Raw genomic sequence first — 20,636 nt, 5'->3', positions numbered from 1 at the left:
TTACTGTTTGAATAAGGAGAGGCCTCTCGGAGAACAGAGTTGGATTCTGTGCATCAAAAATAAGAACGCTCTTTCTTGACTTCTGTTTTGGCAGCGGGTCTGAGGTTTGAGCTTTCCTTGAGAAGGCCAGGGTAGGCCAGCGTTCTTATGGAGGTGACACTTGCTGCTCCTTGCACTTAGTGTGATTTCTTAGAAACAGGCCCTCTGAACAAGCTCAGATCAAAGGATGTGCTTGTTTTGGACACTCTTAATGCCCCTGGCTTTTAGAAGTCGAGTAGTAGTCAAGGACGTGGAGGGTAACTTTGCAAAAGCCTTACTGCCAAAGATGACTCTCTTTGTGCTTCTAAATGTTTCAGAGCTGATGAGAGACTTGCAGAGGCTGAGACCAAGCTCCTTTGGGAGCGCCATAGAAGCAAATCTGCAGTCACAAACAGCACTGTCAGCGGACATCTGGCTGCAAGTCCACTTCTGCATTCAACTGGCCTGGGATATCTTGGCAACAGTTTGGGACTGAACAGAAGTCTGGGTCTCAGAACACCACCCAGACATCTGTGGTAAAGCCAAAGACTTTAGGTCATCTGTAGCAATTTGAAACTCGGATATCAGCACAAAAGGATTATGTAGCAGGCCATGGACCAACAGGGGCTGAAAGAAATCCCACCACCTGAGGATCGCATGCTTCTTCACAAGACCTACTGATATTTAACTATGTTGATCGGCCTGGCTCCTGCAGCGAGATATGGAAAGACTTTGTGATGATGATCACAGACTACGTAGAAACCCCTTTGTTCTCTCCCCCCCATGTAATCCTTGTTACAAGAAATATTAAACAATTGTGTGACTGTAGCAGAAAATTGTGTAATCCTCTAGTTAGCATAATCCATCCCCAACTTAGCATAATCCATCCTCCTCATTAACATGTCCTGCCCCCAGCACCCTTAAATTGTGAGATGCGTGTTCAATAAAGATTCCGGTTTTCACCCCCAAACTTGGGATTGATTAGTTGTTGACCTCCTACAAATGGTGCTGTGTGTGAGGCCCAGAGCCCCAGCTTCTAATATTTAGAAGCTTGCAGTCCAGAGCTGACACGGCATTGGCAGAAGAAGCGGCTCCTTCTCTCCCGGTGGAGGTGCGTGGCTGAACTTAAAAAAGGGAACGTACATAGAATTCGTCACACTGCAGCAGGACTGCAAGTGAGCAGCTTCCAACTAGGGGGGGCAGAGCGCTGCCGGCGGAGAGACCCGGGAACCAGCCCATCCCACCCCCCTCACCTCCAACCAAGACAGAAAAATGAGGGAAAATAAAAAAGGCGAAGAAAGCAAACAACAAAGACATCCTTCCATAGCTAATAGCCAAAATTGTTTTTAGATGAATGCCTGGACATAACAAAGATTTTATTCATTAGCTCAGACACTTCAATCAGCAAGTCTTGGTTTAAATAAGTGATGATGTCTAATAATGTAAACAAATTCAAGAGGAACCTTGCTAATTGTTTTCTAAAATTGTTCACCTAGATGGCAGTCCCTAGTAGAATGAAGTTTTTGTGTTTGTGAAAATTTTTGCTAGGTTTTGTAATACCTATGACAAAAGGGGTGATCACAGCAAGTGAGAGGTTTAGTCATCACCGGGTGACCAAGGAGATTGTTTTCCTGTGGGTGTATCAGAGGTACCATCTGCAGATCTTAAGGAAGTGGTCTTGGAGAAAGGAGGCTAATGCTGATTTTGAGGATTAAATATTTAGGCTGTGTGGTTGCATGTCAAGCAAGGCCAAGACAAAGGGACCTGTTACCCAAACTATCCCAATGAAAACAGGATGGGTAGCCTGCCTATTAGATCCCAGGCACTGTGGGGACCAGAATAACCACAGTGACTAATTGTGATGGGAGGCACTCATGAAACACACATTCCCATCAAAATATGGCTTTTTATTTTAGAGGCTCCACAAGCATAGCGTAGTAGAATTGTTTAGGTTGAAAAAGACCCTTAAGATCATCAAGTCCAACTGTTAACTCATCGCTTCCAAGTCCACCACTAAACAATATCTTCAAGTGTCATTTCTGCACATCTTTTTAATACTTCCAGGGATAGTGACTCAACCACTTCCCTGGGCATAACAACACCTTCTGTAAAGTTCTTCTCCTTAATATCGAATCTAAGCCTCCCCTGGTGCAACTTGAAGCCATTTCATCTTGTCCTATGGCTTGTTATCTGGGAGAAGAGACTGACACCCACTTGGCTACCATTTCCTTTTCAGGTCACTGGAGAGAGCAATAAGGTCTCCCCTCAAGTCTCCTTTTTTCTAGGCTAAAAAACACCGGTTCTCTCTGTTGTTCTTCCTAAGACTTGCTACCTTTCAGGATACACCCCTAAATCAGCAACAAGGCATCCATATCATCACATAATGAGTGTCCATATGATCATATATGCTTAAATAACTCAAAACTCATTAAGCTTCAGAAAAGCACTGATTCTGAGCACTCCTGATGTTTTACTTGACAGCGAATACTTCTCCCAACCTGACCATTCCAACTAGTCTCCTGACCCTCTGTCACAACAGCACAGTCAGTAGCATGGCTGGAGAGTTGCACTTTGCTGCTTGAGGGAGGAGTCCTACAACAAACAATTTTGTACCATGCGTAGAAAGTTAAATTATGAGGCAAACAGTACACCAAGAATTTACTGCCACTAGATGGCAAAAAACACATATGGAAAGCAACAACAAATTTCTGAGAGCACAGCTAATGTTCTCTTCACTCAGGGGAGTTTATTCCTTTCTCGAGTAGCACAAGCAGGAAGACAACAGGGCAGCACAGAAGCCCTGTCCAAGTATGTACTTTGCCTTTGGAAAAGCTGCATTAAGTACCAACACTGCTTAATTCTCCACAACCCTCTGCATCAAGTTCTGTTTTAAAGCTAGCTAGCAAAAAAAAAAAAATTGTAGTTGTAGCCTAACAGGAGGTTTGGGGCTCCATAGAGTTCAGAAATCTGTCTGCAAGAGACTGTGAATCTCTGAGGATAGTGAAAGAGAAGGGGATATGGGGAAATCCTTAGCCATTTGAAAGGATTTACACTGCAAGACTCCTTGTTGACTATGGGACACACCATGTCATTTAAAGAGACACTTAAAGAACACAAAATGACCTCATCGATGCTAGGCCTGGGGACAGGCACACTGTGCAAGTCACTTGGGAAAACACTGGCACGAAACTCTCATTACCATGGTGTTATAAGTAATTACCACTAATTACTTATGGTGTTATAAGTTTTCCAAACATACTGGGTGTCTCAGTTTAAGGAGACTGAAAGTGTTTTGCTAAGGAGGGCGAGTTATGAGAGACTAAACTCCTCTCTCTCAGCAATTGTAAATCCAAAATTAAGAGGCTCCAATCAAGAAAGTATGGAAAAAAGGAAAATAACAACCCTTTATTAAAGGATATATATGTATTGGCAAAACCAGCAAAAGAACACTAAAACAACTAAACAATAATCCTGTACCCAAAAAGTCACCCGCAAAAAAAGGAAACAGTTTGACACTTCTCTGTCCTCTAGTGCGATTCTAATCCCGGTTGGCAGAGGGCGCTGTTGGATCACTGGAGGAGCAGAGCCTGCGGTTGCTCGGTGTTGGTCAGCAGGGGGGGCTGTTGGGCTCTGCTGGTTGCCGTGTGGGGGCCCCGGATCGCAGGAGAAACCGAAAAATGGAGATTTTCCCACTCACCGAGGAGGGGAAGGGGAAAAGGGGAAAGAAGGGCGGTTTCTTTCCCACTAAACTCATGCTGTCTGCGGCTGGCTGTGGTCAGGACTCCCCTTTTTTGTCAATGAGTACAAAACTCTCCAATGAAATCTGAGCAGATTTGAGCTGGAGACAGAGCAGTGCACAGGCAAGCCGAGGCTGGAGAGCAGCCGGATGACCAGGTCGAGAGCAAAACAGCCTCAGAGCTTTTTCCAACACACACACACACACCCCTTGTGGGAGGTGACTGAGTTGTGGACAGCTTGGGCCCTGAATTTGAGTGGTTGCAGCTGTGAGGTTGTAAAGGAATGTGAACACTGAAGTGAGAAGAAGATAAACAAAGAAGATGGAACTACTGAACCACAGAGGCAGCCGGACATCTGTAACAGTTCGTTTGGATACATGTCCGGAAAAAAAACAAGTGCCAGAAACATTCAAACGCACAAAATATCTTTTATTACAGTGAGAATAGTAATAATAATAATAAAATTAGCAAAAAGAATCAAAAACTAAAAAAAGATACAAAATAACTACCTTACTGTGTGACCTTAAAAAACAAATGCTACAAACAGCATTTATAACACGATATTAACTAGTAAAAAGAGAGTTTAAAGGGATACCAAAAAGGGATCTTAACACAATATTATGGATAACTATTAACATGATATTGGTTAGTAAAAGGGGAAATTAAGGGAAAAATACTATGAACAACTTATTTATGTAAAAATATTCAATAGTAAAAGGGGAATTAAAGGGACACTAAAGGGATATTAAAAAAGTTTATTCTCTCGGTTGCTTCCTATCAATAAACTGTGCTTACACACACAGACAGGCCAGGGCTATCAGGATCTGCAGCAGCTGGTTGGTACCCATGCTCACTCCTCACACACACACACACACCCAGCCCCAGACAGAGCTATTAGGCTGGAATGTAGTTCTGCCAGCCAGTTCCTTTGTGTAGGCAATCACCCAAAGCAGAAAACTGTCCTCCCCATTCAACATTCCTCCCCCACATACAGCAGGGGAAAGAAAATTCCCTTTGGTTTTTTAGAACAAGTAAACCCATGACACTGGGGAACAAATCCCCCAGTATATTTCCCCCATCTCTACACTGTCATCTCCTTTGAACACTAGGCTGGGCAGTGATTCTTACTGTCATTGGATCTCTGTGAACACAAACGGAGCTGTCCTTGGGGGCTGAATGACTGCAAGGGTCATAAGTTAACATAGCATTGAGGACTTGCGCTGCACATCCCAGCAGCTGTGCCACAAGGAACTATGTTACTGGTAAGTTTCATTTATCTGGCGCAGTGCTACAGACAGAGCCCATTCATCCTGGTTTTCAACCTACTAATTTTCTTCACATCGAAACCCCCTTTCCATACTTGTTGGGTTTAACAGCCTTTGCAACACCTTGCAAAGCAAAATGACACAAAAGAGCTGGTTAATATTCAGGGATCACTTCCATCAAGCTCAAGAGAGTTTCATCCTAGAAAGCAGGAAGTCAGGCAAAAATTCCAGGAGGCCTGCATGGATGGCTTCATAAGGAGTTTCTTGTTCAAACACAAAAAGGAAGCTTAGAGAGAGTGGATGCAAAGAAAGATAACAGAAATGTTGTCTGGGCATGCAGGGATGAAGCTGGTAAAGCTAAAGCCCAAATGGAACTGAATCAGGCCAGTGGTGTCAGAGACAACCAGAAGGACTTCTTTAAGCATGTAGGTGACAAAAGGAAAACCAGGGAAAATGTGGGCCCATCACTCACCAAGAAGGGGAAGCTTGTTACACAGGACAGGAAAAAAGCAGAAATACTGAATGTCTTCTTTGCCTATGTCTTTCCTAGCTTTTCCCAACCTTCAGGGATCAGGACAACTGACTCTAGGAAACCCTATTCCAAAAGAGGACTTGGACTAGAGCACCTTAGTCTTTCCGTGATTATGTGCAGAGGGTGAGCAGTAGCCACCAGTAAAGCAGGGCCATACCCACAGTGCGGCATGTGCAAAAGCATGCAAAGCATAATGGGGCTCCTCAGCAAGAAGCAATAGCAGTCGCCAACAAGACTCTAGCAGGTGTCCTCCTTTTCTTCTGTTCCCCCTGCCAGCTTTGCTTCTCCCATTCTCCGATCACAAGGCTGTACCCTCTGCTTGCCTCTGGGACAGGTGGGGACCGGTCCAACTTTGGCAGAAAGGGCATGGCTGCCAGAACTGTCGCGACATTTTAGAACTGCTGCGTTTGGTCAGAGAATTGGAGCTCTTTGGACCTAGGTGGGAGGGATGAGGAGAGTCATATTTTTGAAGGCTTATTAAGGCTTTCTTCCTGGGCTGGGAGTTAAGACTTCCCTCTCTGCCCTTGATCTGAGTGCAAATCAGTCTGGCAGATATCTTCAAGGCTGAAAGAGAAGCCAGGCCTGAAGGCCAAGCCAGAGTTCTCCTCTGCTCCCTTCAGCTCTGCTTGCAGCTGCATCCTCAGCCTGTCCCAGAGGCCAGACAAACATGTCCCCTTCCTCTGTGAAGGCTTGAAGCACAGTCATGTTAAGATCATGGCCTACAGGTGAGCTATTGCTACTAATCAGTTGCCAGACTCTTCCAGTGCTTTAGAGCCATCCTCTTTGTGTTCTGGGCAGAAGATAATAGCGGGTGAGCTTCTGGTAGCCATAAAACACAGGCAAATCCCTGATCCTGTGGGAAGTGGAGGGGTTTGTAGCCTGCAAAGAAGAAGGGAAATTTCTTCAGCCTGCTTGCGGTGCATTGTAGCGTCTCTCCCCTGAGAAAGCTGGTGCAGAACCTCTGGGCCTTCACTTTGTGTTGTCATTGGGACAAACCGGGACAAGACGTGTTTGAAAGTTTCTTCCTGCCTGCTGTGTGCTGCCCATTGGCTGCTGGAGCAGCAGAGCAGAAATTCACTGTTGGCATCTGGCAAAGCAGCAGGTGACAGCAATTACAAGGGGGTGGGGGGAGAGGTGTCTGCTCTTCAAGAGGGACAAGACAAAGGAGTTGGGGAATTGTCCCGGTGTGGTATATTAATATAATATAAAAGACAGGACCCAGCAGCTAGTTGGCAAGCAGTCAAATCTGTTTATTTAAAAGAAAAATGTCTCCCTATAAACCCTCTGACAGACATTTGACCGCCTGACAAATGACAGCACAACACACACTGCTCATGTGCCCCAATAGTCTGTCCAGGGACTTCAGTTCCCAGAATGCTTCCCTCACTATTCTCGGGACACGTCCCTACATCCTGGAATTCTGGCATGGCAGGCTTGGAGCACTCAGTGGGCATTTCTTGAGAGCTGTGGTGGCCCCCGCCTGCTCGGGCTGGGATCCCACTTCATCCTGAGCCTCATTTCATGGAAGTGTGTCCAGAGGCAGCTCGGGCACAGGCAGAAGCAAAATCCCAGAGCAGGTGATGTGGGAGCTGCTCCTGCACCTACCACAGCCTCCGGCCCAGTGGGAGCAGCCCGGGCCCTGCCCCGGGGTGCCCTGAGGCGGGGCAGTGCCCACTCCCGCCAGCCGCCCTCACAAGGCCCAGGCCGCCTCCTTCCCACAAGGCCCAGCAGGGCCGCCCTCACTCCTGCCCCACCCTGCCATGTCCCGCCCGGCCTCACCCTGCACCGTGGCCTCTGCCACACCCCACGGTGACGTGCTGAGCGTTCCACCTGCCATTGTGACACCACAGGCACCAGTCGAGCACAGCTTCGTTGGTGCCCGGAGCCGGCGCTCAGAGCTGCTGTAGCCTCTCGAGGAGCAGTAGCACATCCCGCTGTGGGAGCATTTCGCGCCTGTATCGCCGTCTTGGTAGCTGCAGGCCACGAACGCTGCACAGGGCAACCTCGTCTGCCTTGTGCTTTATACCCCGTGCCCATCCTTCTTCTCATCCTCGTCCCTTTGTCACCCTCACCCCTAACCTCACCCTCGTCCCATTCCTCATCCCTACTTGGCGCCCGGCAGCCCCTCTGCAAGGGGGCTTCTTGCACTTCCTGCTGCTGGTAGCTCCAAGCAGGGCCATGCCGTGGCTTCTCAGCAAGAAGCGACGGCAGTCACCATCCAGCACCACCAGTGGGCAGCCCCGGGCTGCCACCAGCTCCACCAGCGCCTCCGAGCTCAGGGAGAACGGGCTGGGCAGGCTGCACCGCGCGGCCGCCCGCGGCGACCTGGCCTGGCTGAGGCGCTGGCGCTGGTATGTGAAGGTCGTCGGCATCGACAGGCGAGACCAGGAGATGCGGTGAGTTCTATGGGATGCTGATGGCACACCTTGGCTGCTCCTGAGCCAAGCTGCAGTAGTCCTCGGCAGCCCTCTGTTAAGGACAAGGCTTGAAAAGTGAGATTTGCCCTGTCAGCTGGGAGAGGGAAATCTTGACCTTTTCACTGCTTGTTGCTGCCGGCCGGGCTCCAGCGCTGTTGGAAACGCGTGTTGCCGACCTGCCGCTTTGCCGTAGTCTCTGCAGGGCTGTTCTGCAGCTGCTCAGCCCTCACCTCTTCTCTTCTGCCCTCTGGCTAATCAGCGCAGGATTGCAGCAGCAGCAGCAGCAGCAGCAGAGAGCAGCAAGCGGGAGGAGCAGAGTCCGGGCAGGGTCCCCAGGGTGCTGGGTAGAGACACGGCTTTGGCTCATCCTTTGTCTGTCTAAGTTAAGAGCGTGTGTTTAATTTTTAGGACACCTCTGCATCTCGCTTCGGCAAATGGCCATGCAGATGTCCTTAGATATCTGCTAAGAAAGAACAGCCAGCCGAATCTCGCTGACAACTTGAAGAGAACGGCACTGATGAAGGTGTGTGGAATGCCTTATGATCTTGTAGGTGGGGATTAGTAATGGTGTGTTAAAGGGGAGGTGTCTGGCAGGATTCCTTGCATCACTGAGCCATAGAAACATGCATATTGCAATTGGCGTGGCATAGGCCTCTGTTAGCTAATCTTTGAAGATGGTCTTCTATCCTAGCGTTCAGGAGCTGAGGAAGTTGTGACAGAGGGGGATGTAAAAGTTGGAAGTCTTTCCCTTTTCGTGTGTTGTTCCCAGGCAGTACAGCAGGAGCAGGAAGAATGTGTTGCTATTCTGCTGGAACACGGTGCCGACCCGAATCTGGCAGACGCTGGCGGCAACACTGCCCTTCACCTGGCTGTCCTGTCTAAAAATACAGCTGTAGCAGGGCTGTTACTCGAGCATAATGCCAGTAGTGATGCTCAGAACCAGGTAACCTTGGCACGTGGGTAAAGCTGCTCTTTCAAACAGCTGCAGAGCTTGTCTGTGTCTTTCTAATGGCGATTATTTGTCCTTTTAGATGGGATTTACTCCCTTAAAACTTGCAGCCCTCCTACAGCATGAGGAGATTCTGGAGTGCCTTCTGAAAAAAGCAGCGGACAGGCATGCTCAAGCCCAATTTGAAAGGTGAGGGGTTTGTCAAAACAGCACACGGGTCTTCTCGGTAGCCTGCAAGCAAGACCGAGACGAGGGGCGTGGCAATGAGCTTGGAAAAAGAAGGAGGAGTCACGTGGAAGCAGTTCCCTGTGTGACTGGTAAATGCAGGTCTGCACTTGGCTGCTCTCGTACCTTAGGGGCTCTCGTACTTTGCCCGCTGAGGTCTGCAAGAAAGCGTTGTCTGTGGTGCCCTCTCCCCACACAGACCCAGAGCCATCGGGAAACTTGCCAGTAGCTCAGCAGCATGGCTGCTCTGCAGGCAAGGGAGGTTTAAGCCAAGGCATAGTTGGTGCGTTAAGTGCTCTGAAGGGAAGAGAAAGAGAAGCAACAGTGTCTGAGGGAACACGAGGGGCTCCAACCACACATAAGGAGAAAATTCCTGCCATGTAGATGGTCAGGCGGTCGAACGGATTGCCCCGGGAGTTTGTGCAGCTGCATCTGTGGGGCCTTTGAAGAGCAGTGCAAGGAGCCCTGAACAGCATGGCCTGACCTTGTAGTTGAGGCTGCTTTAGGGAGGCCCCTTCTAAGATAAATTCTCCAATGCTTCCATGTACTTGGCTTCGCTTTCACGGAGCTTGTAGGAAAGAGGGGAAGAGCTCTTTCGGGAACAAGCAGGGGAAAAATGATGCGGGATCAGACATGTTTCGCATTAAATCTTGGATGCTTTAGGACTGCTTTTGTGGTTACTGGAACCCATGAGGCTCACCTGGAGGAAGATAATCTGCGCTTGCAGGAGGAGTTGGACAGGGCTGACACGGAGGTATGGAAAGCCTGTCCCTACAGGGATAAACCAGACAAAACAGTATTCTGGGAGCCAGTAGGACAGAGACCTAAGGAAGTGGCAGTTACATCAGGCTTTGATCTGCCTCTGTCCCTCCAGCCCCCTGCCCCACAACCCGCCATGCTGAGGCAGAGCTGCCTCTCCTTAGGGTTTCACCCGTGACCGGCCAGGGGGGCTGGGGTTCCTCTCTCTCTGCTACATTCAAGATTTTCCTGCTTTAAGAAGACTCCCCACACACCCCTGGCGTGATTCTTGACTCCAGGGCAGGTCTGTGGAGCAGTTCACCTGGCTGCCTTTGCTGAAATGGTGGTCATTAGCTTGTCAGTGATGCCATCCTTCCTGGCCCCACCACACTGAAGCAGAGCTGCCTCTCCTCAGGCATCCACTGCTTCCTGCTTAGGGGCTGCTGGGCACCTCTCTCTGTGCTACAGTCGGGGTCATTCCCGCTTAAGAAAACTCCCCATGCTCCCCCTGTGCAATCCTGGGCTCCAGAGCACATGTGCCAGAGCACTTCACCTCTGACACTTGCGAGATGCCTTCCTTTAGGAAGATGAATTAGTTCACTCATCTTTTCCTGGAGCAGCAAGCAAGGGAATACAAGAAGCATCACAGGTCACAAAAATGGTCCGAGGGGCAGTGTCAGTGCTTAGAACCGTGCTGTAGGAAAGCAGTGGAGGGGTGGGAGAGGCTGCTGTAAAAGAGGACAAAGGAATAGAGCTTGTGTTCATTGGGTAGTAGAAGTGAAGCTTTGAAGGTACTTGAATTGATTCCAGTTCTTTGGGCAGAGGGTATGCACACATACATGCAGCACCTGAGTTCTTCAGCAGCAGCTGGCTCCTCTATGTAAAAGCTCCCCTGACAACTGTGGATTCTTACCGTGATTTTACAGCTGCAGGAGGAGGAAGAAAAGCATCTTCAGTCTGAGCATTGCGTTCGTGACTTGAAGACTGCCTTGGATGATAAAGAAAGAGAAGCAATAACTTCTTCCCCGAAACTGCAGGACCTCCTGTTGCCATCTTCCGAGACTAATACCACTCTAAAACAACTGGAAGAACACGTGCAACAGTAAGAGAGTAACCCAGTGAAGCAAGGTGTCTGTCACTTTGGGGGATTGGGTGGAAACAACGGGACAGTCAGTTGGATTTTGAAGGACACTTCTGCTGTGGATTCTGTTACTTAGCACAGTTTGTCTGGAACTGGATTTTCTGGTAATAAGACCCGTATTTGTTTTTAAGCCTTGAAATTGAAAAGACCAGATTGGAAGCCACTGTCCAGCAACAAAGCAATAGGATTGAAGCCCTTCAGAGAGACCTGCAAGCCTCTGCCTCAGTAAGCTGGTCATAAATTTCCCTTTTTGTGACTCTTGAGCCTAGTTGCCTATTTCTGGGGGGAAACTGTAAGACGAAGTTTTCCTGGAGAGCCTAGGGGAGCTCAGTTTCTGCCTTTTCCTCAGTAGAGGCTGCTCAGAAAGCAGCCTGGTCCTTTCCCCAGCTGCTACAAAAGCCCTGAGGGTATTTGCTGTGCTGGACACTAGAGCAATTCTTAGATTAGAAATTATGAGTTTCATCATGAGCTCCAAGGGACCCAGAAGTATTGCTCCCAGAAGTGTCTCACAAATTTTTAAGTAGTTGTGAAGTTTCTTCTTTCTGTCAGGGAATCTTTCAAGTGTTTTCTATGCTCGTTTCCAGCAGATGATAAATGCAGTTATGATGGCCACCCTCTTTAGAGGTTTTCCCAGAATTCACTGCCTTTAGATCACGCTGAGTTTCCTTTTCTTTTTTTTTTCTGTGTACAGGTTGGTGAACTTTCCCAGCAGCTGGACATGCAGCTAGAGGCCCAAAACCAGACTTTGCAAGAAGAGCTGTCCACTCTGCGTGGGAAGTATGAAAAACTGGAGAAGAGCAAATGCCAGCTGCAAGAAGAAGTGACAAAAGTCCATCATCGTTTGGAGACTTTCGTGCTGGATGGCAGCCAAACAGCACAATGTAAAAGAGAGGTGGAAGAACGAGCTGACCAGGAAATACGTCAAAAGCCACAAGACGTCAGTCTCGTTCTGCAAGTAAGTGAATTTCTCACCAGTGTCCACAGGCGCTACGTAAACTTCTGTTGTGGCCATCGGTTTTGGTCTTTTTCTTTTGCTCCTGTATTCTGTGTGTTAGCTTCTGCCTTTCCTGAAGGCAGTGGGAGAAGGCAATATGGTTGGGCAGGAGGGCTGTCATGGGTGTGTAATGTGCCAGCAGGTCCCTGAATCAAAAGCCTCCCCCAGGTAGATTCCCACTTTGCAGTGCTTGGGGGTATCTCTGTCCGCTGGCCTGGTTCTCGCTGCTCATCCTTCAATGGGTTTTGCAACTGCCAGCTGTCATGGCCAGACCTACAGGTGCTGCTTTGTCCTTGTAGGGGGGGAAGGTGCTCAGAAAAGGAGTCACTGAAATTCCAGGGGTGGGGGTGAGGGGGTGGAGGTGGGGGATGCTCTTATTGTCTTTGAGGAATCCTTTTCGATATACCCTGTCCTACAGATACAGTGTCTCTTCATTAGGAGCTTTGAATAAGAGTGCTGATTTGGGCTTCTTTCCCAATGAAAAGAATTATTTGCCGTGGTAGCTCCTGGCTTCTGCCTTGGTTGCTGCTGGTAGTGAGGAGGCACAGCTGCCTCTCTGAGTAAGGCAGGGCCCTTGAAACTGGATATGTGCAATTTTCTGCTGGGCAGAGCTCTCTTTTTCTTGTGGTGGTTGAAGGTGCACTGTCTCCTTCAGGCACAGGCAGCCTCCCAGGCTCGATTAGGACAGAACGGAGACAGTCATTGCGATTCAGTGAGAATCCAGTTAGAAGAAAGAATTAGAGATCTCGAAAGTGAACTGGACAGGGTAAAGAAAACCCAACAAGAGAGTGCTTCTCGTAAAGAAGCAATGCGAGGAGAAATGGAAATGTACAAAGACCTGTATCTGGAGGAATTGAAAACTAGAAGATGCCTAGAGAAGAAACTGGAAAGGTAAGTCCATGCTTTTTTGGAGTGGTAATAAGAGACTCCGTTTTCTTCATGCATTTTCCTTCTAAATGCATTGTCTACATCTCAGCAGCATTATTGCCCTACATTGGCCAACAGGGTCTGATGTAGTTGCCAAGACACTCTCCTTGATATTTGAAAAGTCGTGGCAGTCGGGTGAAGTCCCAGGTGACGGGAAAAAGGGAAACCCACTGTACCCATCTTTGAAATGGGTAGGAAGGAGGGCCCTGGTAACTGCCAACCTGTCTGCCTCCCCTCTGTGCCTGGGAAGGTCATGGAAAAGACCTTCTAGAAGCTATGTCAAGGCACATGGATGACAGGGAGGTGATCTGAAGCACCAGCACAGGACTGATGTCCTGAGGGACATCAGTGAGACCCCACCAGGAGTGCTGCATCCAGCTCTGGGGTCCTCAGCAAAGCAAGGACCTCCACCTGTTGGAGTGAGTCCAGAGGAGGCCACCAAGGGGGTTAGAAAGATGGAGCACCTCTGCTATGAGGAAAGGCTGGGGCAATTGCAATACTTCAGCCTGGAAAAGAGAAGGCTTTGGGGTGACCTAATTGTGGCCTTTCAGTACATGAAGGGAACCTACCACAAGGATGAAAAGAGTGCATTTAAAAGAGCATGTAGTGAGAGGACAAGGGGGGGGGGAATGTCTTCAAACGGAAAGACAGTAGGTTTAGGTTTGATACTAGGAAGAAATTGGTTGCTGTGAGGGTGATGAGGAACTGCAACAGGTTGCCCAGAGAAGCTGTGGATGCCCCATCCCTGGAAGTGTTCAAGGCCAGGTTGGATGGAGCTCTGAACAACCTGGTCTCGTGGAAGGTGTCCCAGCCCACAGCAGGAGGCTTGGAACGAGATGATCTTTAAGGTCCCTGCCAAGCCAAGCCATTCTGTGCTTCTCTGATGTCTGTGCTGCTTATGTGAGACGGTGGGGAAAAGGCTGGTTCTTCCTGTGTTTCATGGTTTTCTTAACTAATTTGCTGTGCAGGTTGGAAAAGCTTCTGAGGGTAGATAGGAGGAAACTCAGGGCTAATGAAGAAACCCAGTCCCAGCTGGAAGAAATGAAGAACAGATATTCTGAAAAGGTCAAGGAAGTGGACAGATTACGAACAGAGGTGAGCTGAGCTTTGGGTGGGGTTTTTTGGTTGTGATGTTACTTCTTTTGAAACCTGGGAGATGCTTTCTGTATATTTCTTGTCATGTTGATGATTTTTTTTTTCCCTTGGCTGCATTTTGGATGTGATGGGCTTTTCTTAATGCTCCTTCTGCTGTTACAGTAGTAGATGACTATAACTAATACGGAGGTAGTCATCATTATGGGTAAAGATGCAAATGAAAGGGCAAAGCAGTAGGTGTAAGGGCTCATGGAGGCCAGGCTGTCTTGCAGAGGAAGGGCAAGCCAAGAGTGGCAGCCAGCCTGGCAGGGTGCATGACCTCAGCGGCCAGGGAGCCCTCCCACAGGCCCTCAGCAAGAAGAGCAGAACAGGTCTGCTGACAGTAAGCGGGGTCAGCCAAGAGTGCAGATCCCCTGGCTGGGCCTTAGGGATGGGCAGGTCTGCCATCCTTGCAGGACATCACGTCCATGGGCTGAGAGCAGTGGGGCCCAGCTCAGGCCTGGCTGTAGCTTGAGGGAGGCTGTGACAGCGTCATCTGGGTCTGACAGATGAATTCCTGCCCTGGAAGAGAGGGGAGGAACACCGCTGTCACTCGCAGGGCACAATCAGCCCCTGAGCCCTGTCTCAGGCGTGAGCTGAGCAGGAGGCACTTGACGTTTTGCTTTTCTCAACAGTGTTGTTGCTGCCCAGGGCACAATGAGGACAGGTGCCTCCCAGGGGAAACTCTGTAACTTATTGCTCACGGGTAGCTCTTTCAACCCCTCTTGTCACAGGGAGTCAGAAGGACGGTTCCCAGCAGTGGTTTTGAGGCTGCTCTGCCTGTGCAGTAGTGGCATGGAACCTTTGATTTCCTTCTCCGCTCCTTACTCAGATTCGTTGCTAAAGTGGCCATCTTTCACAGCTACACTTGGGTTTGGAAGGCATCACTGTAGAATCACTTACTGCCTTTGCAGTGATTCCTTTGGAGTCCGGAAGCTTGTAGCATTTTTGCATGAGGAACTCCAAAAGGATGGGAACCTGAGGAATGCTGAGACAAATGAGGTGAAAGCTCTTCTGGCTGGAAAAGAAGAGCCTGGTTGCACTTTGTTTCTAGTCCCGAGCCAGCAGATGATGAATATAGTCTCCCTGGCCACCCCCTTTTGGGGTTTCCACAGAATTCACTGCCTTTACATCACGCTGAGTTCCTGTTTTCTTCTTTCTGTCTGCAGGTTGCTGAACTTTCCCAGCAGCTGGACAGGGAAAGTAAAAAGTGCACGCAGCTGGAAGCCAAAAATCAGGATTTGCAAGGAGAGCTGTCTACCCTGCGAGGGAAGTGCAAAAACCTGGAGATGGACAAATGCCAGCTGCAAGAAGAGCTGGCAAAAGTCCAGCACCATTTGGAGACTAACATGGTGGATCGCACCCAACTAGAACAATGTAAAAGAGAGGTGGAAGAACGAGCGGACCACGAAATAAGACAAAAACTCCGAGAAGTCAATGAGTTTTTGCAAGTAAGTGAATTTCTCACCAGTGTCCACAGGTGCTACGTAAACTTCTGTTGTGGCCATCAGTTTTGGTCTTTTTCTTTTGCTCCTGTATTCTGTGTGTTAGCTTCTGCCTTTCCTGAAGGCAGTGGGAGAAGGCAATATGGTAGGGCAGGAGGGCTGTCATGGGTGTGTGATGTGCTGGCAGGTCCCTGAATCAAAAGCCTGCCCCAGGCAGATTCCCACTTTGCAGTGCTTGGGGGTATCTCTGTCCGCTGGCCTGGTTCTCGCTGCTCACCTTCAATGGGTTTTGCAACTGCCAGCTGTCATGGCCAGACCTACAGGTGCTGCTTTGTCCTTGTAGGGGGGGAAGGTGCTCAGAAAAGGAGTCACTGAAGTTGTGGAGGTGGGAGATCCTCCTGTTGTCTTTGAGGAATCCTTTTCCATATGCCCTGTCCTACAGAGAGAGTGTCCTTTCATTAGTAGCTTTGTATAATAGTAGCTCCAGGGTTCTGCTTTCATTGCTGCTGGTAGTGAGGAGGCACAGCTGCCTCTCTTAGTAAAGCCTTGAAATTGGGTACATGCAATTTTCTGCTGGAGAGAGTTCTCTTTTTCTTGTGCTGATTGAAGGTGCACTGTCTCCTTCAGGCACAGGCAGCCTCCCAGGACAGATTAGAACAAATCAGAAGCAGTCATTTAGACTCACTGAAAAAACAGTTAGAAGACAGAATTAGAGATCTTGAACGTGCACAGCGAAGGATAAAAAGCGACCAACCAGAAAGACCTTTTCAAAAAGAATCCACCCAGGCAGAAGTGGAAATGTACAAAGAGCTCTATCTGATGGAAGCGAAAACCAGAGAAAGCCTAGCCAAGAAACTGGAAAGGTAAGTCCATGCTTTTCTGGACTGATAATAACACACTCCTTTTTCCTCGTGCATTTTCCTTCTAAAATCCCTTTTTTACATCTCGCCAGCATGATGTGTGAAAGCAGAACACGGCATATTTGTGGGGAAAGTCCCTTAAGACCCTTCCCTTCATCAGACCTGTCTTCCTTTCTCTTTAAGAGTTCCAGCAGTAACACCACAGTAGTGCCATTATGGCATTATTGGTGTCTTTTTCAAGTTGATGTTGTTCTAGCAGGCAGTCTTTTTGCCAGTCTCTAATCTCCTCATCCCGTATGTGACAGAAAAGATGAATCTTGTGCCCTTTACTGTTTGAATAAGGAGAGGCCTCTCGGAGAACAGAGTTGGATTCTGTGCATCAAAAATAAGAATGCTCTTTCTTGGCTTCTGTTTTGGCAGCGGGTCTGAGGTTTGAGCTTTCCTTGAGAAGGCCAGGGTAGGCCAGAGTTCTTATGGAGGTGACACTTGCTGCTCCTTGCACTTAGTGTAATTTCTTAGAAACAGGCCCTCTGAACAAGCTCAGATCAAAAGATGTGCTTGTTTTGGACACTCTTAATACCTCTGGCTTTTAGAAGTCGAGTAGTAGTCAAGGACGTGGAGGGTAACTTTGCAAAAGCCTTACTGCCAAAGATGACTCTCTGTGTGCTTCTGAATGTTTCAGAGCTGATGAGAGACTTGCAGAGGCCGAAATCAACCTCTTTTTGGAGCGCCATAGAAGCAAATCTGCAGTCACAAGCAGCGCTGTCAGCATACATCTGGCTGCAAGTCCACTTCTGGATTCAGCTGGCCTGGGATGTCTTGGCAACAGTTTGGGACTGAACAGAAGTCTGGGTTTCAGAACACCACCCAGACATCTGTGGTAAAGCTGAAGATTTTAGGACATCAGGTTTGTACAAATTTTCCAGAGCGGTCAAAGGCCAAAAAATATTGAAATCGAAGCAATGAGCTGTGTAACTACCTTCTTTTTCAAGACAAACTGTGGTAAAGAGCACTGTGGGGCACGAACCACGCACCTAAGTTCTACACTAAATTTACATGTATGGTATGTGTGACCTATTTCAAGTGGCTGATGTCACCATGAGTGCCAAATGCCACCAGACATCTGTGAGACCCGATTTTCTTCATCATTGATCTTTGTTCTAGCAGTTTCTTCACTGGACCTTGCTTTAATATGTTACTATGGACAGGAGGCATTTGTTCCTGTAGTTCCTGCTACATCTTACTACATGAAACAGCAGAACTCCCTACTCCTTGGGAAGTCTTCACGGCCTTCTAATTGTGCAGCAATGCTGCAACCTCTGCAATAGCACTGGTCCAAGTATGCCCTGTAATCAGCAGTCAGTGTGATAGCACATCCCTTCCAGAATGCAGAGCATTATACCAGGAGACGTGGAAACCACACACCAGTAGTTGTCATCAGTGGGACAGCCACGTAGCATGGGACTGAGGCATGGCCAAGCTTCTCTGTTGACTTAGTGTGTTTAGTTGTTGGATGAATGTGAGAAGCATTTGTTCACTTTGAAGTCCATCTCAGTTCACTGGTCCCCTCACCTCCATTGGAAAGAACCCATTTCAACAAGGTGTCTACATACAGCACCCGGTTGAAGAGAAAAACACCAAGGAGATGAAAAGGGGCCAAGCAGTGTAGGTAATGCATAGCAGCGGCAGTTACAGACGGGAACTTTTCTGTACCGCTGTGAACACGTTTTTGAGGGCAGAGGCGTGGACAGGCATTATGGAAAGAACTCGTGAGGTAATTAGTGCTGTACCATCTGCAGGGACTATTCTGCAGGCAAGCACTAGAAAGGAAGCAAACTCCAGGGACCCAATGCAAAAGGGAGAAAAGGAGAAGACCAGGAGGGGCAGGGAGCACGGAACAAGTGAGGGAAAGAAAGGACAGAGAGATGGCAGCAAGATGTTAAAAGAAGGAAAAGGCAGAGGAGGAAACCATTCCTGTTTGAGGAAAAAAGCTGCCCTAGTTGAAAAGAAAAGAGTTGACAGCTGTGTCTTTTTTGAAAAAGAACAGGGAAAACAGATAGTGAAGGGAAGGACAGTGGGAGTACCCAGTGCTTCCTAAAACTGAATTGTGCAGCAACAGTCTTCAGCTCGTCCTTTCCATTGTGATTTTCCAGAAGAAAACTCTGGGCATCTCAAAGTTTTGTCAGTATCAAGACAGAAACCTTCACTGCTTTCCTAGCTTCCCTCAAGGATGTTACAGAAATTAAATATTTCTACAGGTTATTTCATGGCTCATTGTTTTATCCAGTTGCTAATTTATGCAGATGTGTAGTTCAAATCGCTATATAGGCTGCTTCAACGCTTTGCAACAACTGCTTCCCAGATCTACTTGTGGAAAACAGTTGAGTTGATTCCAAGAAAAGAATGCACGTGATCTGAGAATGGTGATACTGTTCTCACTCAGCGTCCTGACTGCAACAGCACCCATACATTTTGAGGCCACATGTGTCTCACAGCCTTGAGTGTACTCTCAAGGAAGTTGATGTACAACTACGTATGACATTTCCCCAGCCTTCAGCGACTGATGTCCGGACGGGTTTTGTTTCTTAGTTTGGGGGCTTGCTTTGATCCCAACATTTCTCCTTCCTATTGCATTTTTGTTGGTAGGACTTAGTCCCCTGAAGTTCTCTCTGACCTTGACTGCAACCTCTGGAGACTTTTAGTTTGTTGTCAACAGAGGAGCTGAGGATAGTTCACTCTCACTATACACAGTTTGTCTTCTCAGGATTTGCTTCAAACTCTACTACCATATCAAGTTCTAAAGTTTTTTTCCTCGAAGGGGTGTGTGTAAAACAATGGCTTAATCCACTGAAATCTTACCTCTTAACTCTGTAAATACTACGTCTTAACTGTGTATTTTCTGTATAATTCTAGGCACGACAGGAACGGGATGCAAAAATCGCTAGAGACCTTCAACGAGGTAATGTGTCATTATGTTAGGAGGGTTTTTAAGGAAAAAGGTGACTATTTCTAGCTCTTGACAGCTCTCGAGCCATTTTTATCAAGTTCCTGTGATAAGTAGGTTTTTGGTTTTTTTTTTCTGCTAGCCTTCCAGTTGAGACTTGAATGTGAAAACTTCCTGCTTACCAAAATGTTGCGTACAATGTTATGCACTTGCCTGGAAAAAACCAAGCGCAAAGAAACCCTTGGCTTAAGCTGAAGTTGCCCTTCACTGGAGTTCATCTCAAGCACAAACAGCAAAGCAGCCAAGCGATAAGTATAAGCTTCAGCCATCACTTCCCCTCCCATGTACACCGATGGCATTCAGCACTAAACCCCACCATACCCGTTCTTTGCTGTTGGTTCCTGATTTTTGCTACTATTCTGTGATTCATGGCTTGTCTTGGTAGCTTAGGTGGTGCAGTCTTTTTTGGAATAAGCAAGAAGATCAGTGACAAAAGATAATCTGTCTTTAGGAAAAGATTATTCAGTATTTTTTCGGCAAATATCAGTTCAGTGCTTGCCGTACGTAGCATAAAACATGCTGTAGAATTTGAGGCCAGGTGTCCAAAGAGGAAATGCACCTGTTCCATGGGAATTCCTTCCTCCAGAGTTACTGCTTTGCAGTGCCTGGTGCTCTGTAGTAGTAGTAGTGTGCCAATAAATCACTGGTTTGGACATAAAAGGAAAGCAGAGACTTCGGGTTGAAGAGGTCTACAGGGGGCTGTTTAGCACGGGAATCGTTTGTGGATTGCCTGAAGATGTTCAGTGTGTAGCCCCCAGAATGTCTTCCACTTGCTTTAGAAATGCTGTTGACGGATAAGCAATTGTGGAAAAAATGGGTTTCTTCCTTTGCACCTAGCCCTTCTGTTGTTATGTTCCCTTGGAAATTTTAAAGTCTCTGCCTGGATTGCAGTCTCTCGTGTTGCCTGTCATGTCCTTGCCTTATTTTGCCCTGTCTGCTGTAAAAGTAACACCAGGAATCTTGTCAATTTTCCCCCCAGCCACTGCTAAACCTACAAGTGGATCTGCTGGATCTTCAAAAAATCTTCATGTGGACCACGGACGCGGTCCCTGTGGGAATAACAGGTTTGCCACTCTTGGGATGAGGGTGTAAAAAATGGCTCCTTTAGGGAGGTGGGTTAAGGTTTATATAAGGTAGGGGTAGAATTTGCTAGAAGAAAGGGAGGGACTAGGGCAGAGCATGCAAAGTGTAACTATATAAGGGAAAAAGGGGGTAGGGTTTATCCAGTTTAGGGAAAGGGTGGCCATAAA

General features: G+C 47.9%; 1 protein-coding gene across 2 annotated transcripts; it reads left to right on the top strand.

The window, feature by feature from the left end:
- The first annotated feature begins 7,730 nt into the window (after positions 1–7,730).
- On the top strand, positions 7,731–20,064 carry LOC127474536 (ankyrin repeat domain-containing protein 26-like). 2 transcript variants are annotated; one of them, XR_007905891.1, is made up of 15 exons: positions 7,731–7,948; positions 8,378–8,492; positions 8,739–8,912; positions 9,001–9,107; positions 9,807–9,897; positions 10,808–10,983; positions 11,154–11,247; positions 11,714–11,977; positions 12,672–12,907; positions 13,912–14,038; positions 15,247–15,528; positions 16,150–16,385; positions 17,065–17,289; positions 19,296–19,341; positions 19,469–20,064. XR_007905891.1 is itself a non-coding variant. In XM_051795457.1 (14 exons), the coding sequence occupies exons 1-13, from the start codon at positions 7,731–7,733 to the stop codon at positions 17,264–17,266; spliced, it is 2,322 nt and encodes a 773-aa protein (XP_051651417.1). In that variant the 3' UTR covers positions 17,267–17,289; positions 18,182–18,486. The 2 variants fall into 2 exon arrangements, 1 of the variants encoding a protein (XP_051651417.1); XM_051795457.1 differs by lacking the exons at positions 19,296–19,341; positions 19,469–20,064 and adding an exon at positions 18,182–18,486.
- Positions 20,065–20,636: the final 572 nt, after the last annotated feature.

The sequence above is a fragment of the Manacus candei genome, unplaced genomic scaffold, assembly GCF_025592945.1.
Source record: "Manacus candei isolate 608988 ecotype Guabito, Panama unplaced genomic scaffold, ASM2559294v1 h1tg000043l, whole genome shotgun sequence".
Classification (NCBI taxonomy): domain Eukaryota; kingdom Metazoa; phylum Chordata; class Aves; order Passeriformes; family Pipridae; genus Manacus; species Manacus candei.
The sequence above is the reverse complement of the archived record's forward strand: the minus strand, read 5'-3'. Positions and strand labels throughout refer to the sequence as shown.

Coding starts and splice junctions, on each gene's coding strand:
- LOC127474536 (XM_051795457.1), top strand. CDS start 7,731: ATGCCGTGGCTTCTCAGCAAGAAGCGACGGCAGTCACCATCCAGCACC. Junction 9,898..10,807: donor TGGACAGGGCTGACACGGAG/GTATGGAAAGCC, acceptor GTGATTTTACAG/CTGCAGGAGGAGGAAGAAAA. Junction 16,386..17,064: donor CTAGCCAAGAAACTGGAAAG/GTAAGTCCATGC, acceptor TGAATGTTTCAG/AGCTGATGAGAGACTTGCAG.